Source organism: Ananas comosus, linkage group 13, assembly GCF_001540865.1.
Source record: "Ananas comosus cultivar F153 linkage group 13, ASM154086v1, whole genome shotgun sequence".
NCBI classification, from domain to species: domain Eukaryota; kingdom Viridiplantae; phylum Streptophyta; class Magnoliopsida; order Poales; family Bromeliaceae; genus Ananas; species Ananas comosus.
Genome location: NC_033633.1, coordinates 3,205,461 through 3,210,388, shown reverse-complemented (window position 1 = coordinate 3,210,388; position 4,928 = coordinate 3,205,461). Strand labels below are relative to the sequence as shown.

The window sequence follows — 4,928 nt, the reverse complement described above, 5'->3', positions numbered from 1 at the left end:
TTCATTAATTTAAATTATTTTAAAAAATATTATGTATTTTACATTTGGCATCGCGAGTATATTATCGACCAACTATGCTATTTGCATCGTAAGATTTGTTCGGATCTGTTCATAGACTTATCAAGACCGTTCATAATTTCCATCAAGTATAAAAATAACAAATCATCCTAATCTACAGTAGATGAAAAATCATAATGATTTCACAATTTCTCGGACACCTTTTATAACTTTGCAACTTGAGTTGCATAATAATAAATTCACTCTCTTAAATTAAATAAAAAAAATTATTCGTCTAATTTTGCTGTTTGTTTTAATTGCGAATTTATATAATGCATTTTGTAGGGTGAGAAAAATATGATTGAAAATATTTTATTTATTTTCCCTAAGCAATGTCATGTTGTGTGTACTCCACTGAGCCTTCCAAGATATGACTTCTCCAATCTCTTTGAACAAAAAAATATATATAAATATATTTTTATATACTTTCGTTTTAACTTTTTTTATTTTTTTTCTCTCCCACAAATGAGCTCTAAGTTCTCAACCTATAATTCTGCGTAACAGGTAGAATTTTATGCATTAAATATGACTAATTTGGGACAAGTTAGAAACATCTACTTGAATGAGGTGGGGGATTTGAGCTCACATGTGCTCCTAAATTTCAATCTCACCAAACATTTTTCTATTTAATAAAAAAGTAAAACAAGTAGAAACTCTTCAACATAAGCTAGCTAATCAAATCTCCTCAACCTATGGAGTATTAGCCATCATTTTCAGCTGCAATTTTTCCTTGTCAGGAGCAGGTTCTTACTTGTTAATTCATTGGCCTACCACTGAAAACATCACTTTCTGTCTGACCTGCGTGTTTTAAGCATATTTTCGTACTCTCTTTATACGAAGAGATTCAACTATAAAATAATAAATCCTGTCTGACCTGCATGTTTTAAGTATGTTTTCATACTCTCTGTATACAAGAGATTCAACTATAAAATAGTAAATCGCCGCACCTAGAAGTTAAAGCGTGTAAGTGTTAAGTATAAAATATCTTCGTATTTAAATTTTATCAACGCGATTGTCTGATAAATTAAGCTTTTGAAGAGCAAATATTGTTTCATATAATTTAATAGTTTTTCTCATAAAAAAATTGTCTAAAGTATTCGCATTTGGATTAGTTGTCTACTTATAAAATAGTTAGTAAAAATGTAGAATAAATCACATTTATCCAATGATAAAGGTTTTTATTTTTTTTCATTTAAATGAAGAAAAATGGCTTAATATGTCATGCTATAATTGGGTGATAGATTTTTTTTGCTTGATGTCTCAGCAAAATTACATAGTTGTATGTAAGTATTTCAACAGCACTTTTTGGTAGAGCAAGAAGCAAAATTTTCAAATCTAGTGCTTTTTGATATGGTTCACGAGTCAATGTGGAATCTGTAAATAATTTATTACCAAGTTCCTGGTAGAGCAAATATTATAATATAAGTTGAACCAATTAATGGAAAGAGAATAGATGACTAAGTCAACTATAGTTATGTCACAAATGACCTGTTTTTATACCCGGTTTGGGTCTCCAATTTATTATATTTGTCCCCATCTATGTTGAAGTCATAAATAGTTTATCACTGCTGGGCCCAATAAATGAGTCAATACAATTGACACTTCATTCCATTGAAAATTTTACTTAGTTAAATAATAATAATATATATGTTAGTATCATCAAATCTCATCATTGAACATCAGAAATATTATAAACAATGCTTTGCTTGCTTCATAGAGTAGATTAAGGTAGGATTTGCGCACATAAAATCTATAATCTTGTAATTTGCATATGAAATGCAGGAAGAGAAGTATCTGTTTCGTAAAATAGAGTGATCGAAAAGTGAGGGCAATCGGTGGAGCCTGAAACCACTAAAAGGTGCAAAACAAAACTAGAAGAGTGCAAAAAGGAAAAAAGAAAAAAAAAAATTGTACAACAAGAACCTAAGCGTCAGAGAAGTCGCCACGTCAAATTTTGAAACTCAGCATTCATGTATTTGTCCGATAGTTTCTAGTTTCTATTATTTAGATTCATTACTCATTTTCTTCTCAGAATAAATATAACAAATAGTATTGGAAGATTAATAAACATCCTCATAAATCACACACACATAAAATCTTTAGAGGGAATCAATAAAACGATATCAATTCAAACATTAATTGGATCTTCGAATTGAATGAGATAGTGAGAGAGATTAAAAATCCTCACAAATTTTCAAATTTATGGATTAAATTCAAATCAGTGGAATCTCTTCTCTCCCTTGCGTTTTTCCTCTGACTTTGGAGTATTCTGCTTTTACGTGATTCACAGGATTCAACAAATAATCGATATTTGACGATCAAACATATAATACTGCTTACGGTAGTAATTTTTATATCTCCTATCAGCAATTGAAAGATTGTCGAAAGAAAAAGAAATTGCTGGAGCTTAAAGTGAGATTTTGATTTCAGATCTAGTATTCGGAGCAAAATTACTCATCAATTGCTCCAGACATTAGTGATAGCTCTAAATTTACCAGCTTACTTATAAGACATCAGCATTAGTGGTATATCCAAACTAAACGAAACCATTTTCGAACAATATGTTAACAGTAAAAAAGATTGGATTCTTTTTATTTGGTAAGAACATACAGAACTTGCTTGAACTATGGGTCATTTTAAATTGAGTACCCAACCTTTCAAAATTTTAATTTATCATCCAATATTTCAATTGATTTGATTTGAGACAGTCGGATTTAAATGTGTTATTAATCTTTACAAATTTAATTACTATAATTTATGCAATTTTTATAACTATAAACTTTTAATTAGCTTAAATTTTGAAGTTAAAATATCGTTGCTGGTTTCAAGTCAAACAAATTGAAAAATTAGATAGTTGATTCAAATGATTCGTAATTTTTTTTTTTTATTTTTTTGCTGCTCAACTTAAACAATAAACTTGCAATACATTACCATGTATATTTACAATACACGTGCACTTCAATACAGAGAAAGAAAAGATAAAAATGTTCAGGTTTTATTAATTATACATATAAAGAGCTATTTAAAGTACATAAAAGTTGCTACATATATGTATAAAAAAGGATCAACAATCAGCTTCAATACATTTACAAAACTATGTCCATCCAATTTCCATCGCACTAGTAAACACTGAACTAGGAAAAAGAAAAAGAAAAAATGTATAGAGACACCTCAACTATAGGAGTTTCAAAATAAAGTCCCCTCTACATTATTTCTCTTTAAAAAACTGTGAACTCGTAATTTTTTTAATTTAAATTACTCTCTCTAGTTCAGTTTATATTATTAATTTTTAGTTATTTTATTAATTTTATCTGCTAGCAAGTGAAAAAGACTATTTAAATTGGATGAATTACGAACCAATCACGTTGATAATATTTATGATTTTTTAGACTAAAATTGTTCAATTCCACAGATGAAGTTGAGGGGCCATTTTCAAACAGAGCTATAATGGAGGGGTCCCTTATACATTTTTTATCCCCAAAAATTTTTTAAAAAAATATACGATTTTTTTTTAATTACTATTTATATTAGTTTATCTCCTCCTCACACTCCGCCCCACGACTCCAACGTAGGGAAGCACGGGAACGGGTCGAACTCGAACCCCGGCCCACCGAGGTCCGGTCCAACCGAACCGTCCTCCCGCAGCTCCGAGCCGGCCCGGTCGAGCAGGAACGCCGACGTGTCGAGCGTGGGCAAGCCGCAGCTCGGCTGCGGCGGCAGCCCCGAGGCGGCCCGGTCCGCGGCGAACAGGCTCTGGTCCGGCCGGGTCGGAGCCGGCTCGGCCGGGCCGTCCCCCTCGCCGAACCGGACCCCGGTCACCTCCTGGACCATCCGCCGGAAGTTCGCCGGATCCACGCTGATGTACGTCGTCGGGAGCCGCTTCGACGCGCGGGATCTCCGCTTCGAGATCCTTCTAGAAGCCACCGCCGGAGGCATCTGGAACCTCGGCCCCGCCCCCGCAGCCGCGGCGGCGGCGGCGGCGGCGGCGGCGGCGGAGTGGTGAGGGTTGTTGACGAGGCGGAGGAGGAGAGCGGCGGCGGCGGCGGAGGAGGAGGAGGAGGGGTGCGAGGGGGAGGAGATGGTGGAGGAGGAGGGGGAGAGAGATACCTGAAGAGCGCGGGTTAGGGCGTCGGTTTCCCGGGCGAAGGTCTCGGAGATCCAGCTCGAATCGAGGATCGACATGGCTCGTCGAAGGATCTAGGGTTAGGGTTAGGGTTAGGGTTAGGGTTTGGTGATTCAATGCATTTTGGTGGGTTGTTTATATTTATAATATGAAGACGGGGGGAGGGGTTAGGGGGGTAGGGGTCGGGGCCGGGGTTTGGAGGGTGATTGGGGTGGGGTGTGTAATTAATGAGGCGGTGGGGGTCGGGCGCGCAAATGCGCACTTGCAGCGCCACGTGTCACCGTATTTTGGAATTTCACTTCACATTAGCGTACTAACGGGAGCGTTGCCACGGATAAATAATATTTAATATTTAATCATAGTTTTTATATTAATTTTTTTTTAAAAATTATAATATTTAACTATTTTTGTTATTATTATACTTCCTATATAAAAAACAAATAAAGAGAAAAAAAAGAAAATTTAATGTTTAGATAATCTGAAGAAATATTTGAGATCTTTTAAACCAAATTAAAAAAAGACAAAATAATAAATACATTAAAAAAATTAAAAAATTTTAAATAACAAATAAATAAAAGTAAAAATTGGTGAAACAACAGTAGCAAAAGTAGCTATAGATACAATGAAATTTAGAATTGTAAAAGTTGAAAAAAAATATGCAAAAGTTAGCTCAAAGAAAAATCAATAGTCAATAAAGAATGAAGAAAAGAATGAAATAGAATTAATAGAAAAAGTTTTAAAAAATGTT

The 4,928-nt window shown here is 34.5% G+C and overlaps 1 protein-coding gene across 1 annotated transcript; it reads right to left on the bottom strand.

The window, feature by feature from the left end:
* LOC109719540 (calmodulin-binding protein 25-like) lies at positions 3,030-4,298 on the bottom strand. Its single transcript, XM_020246286.1, has one exon. It carries the CDS (start codon positions 4,237-4,239, stop codon positions 3,601-3,603), a length of 639 nt encoding a protein of 212 aa, XP_020101875.1. The 5' UTR covers positions 4,240-4,298; the 3' UTR covers positions 3,030-3,600.

Bases quoted from the DNA above. Each gene is read 5' to 3' on its own strand.
- LOC109719540 (XM_020246286.1), bottom strand. From the start codon at position 4,239: ATGTCGATCCTCGATTCGAGCTGGATCTCCGAGACCTTCGCCCGGGAA.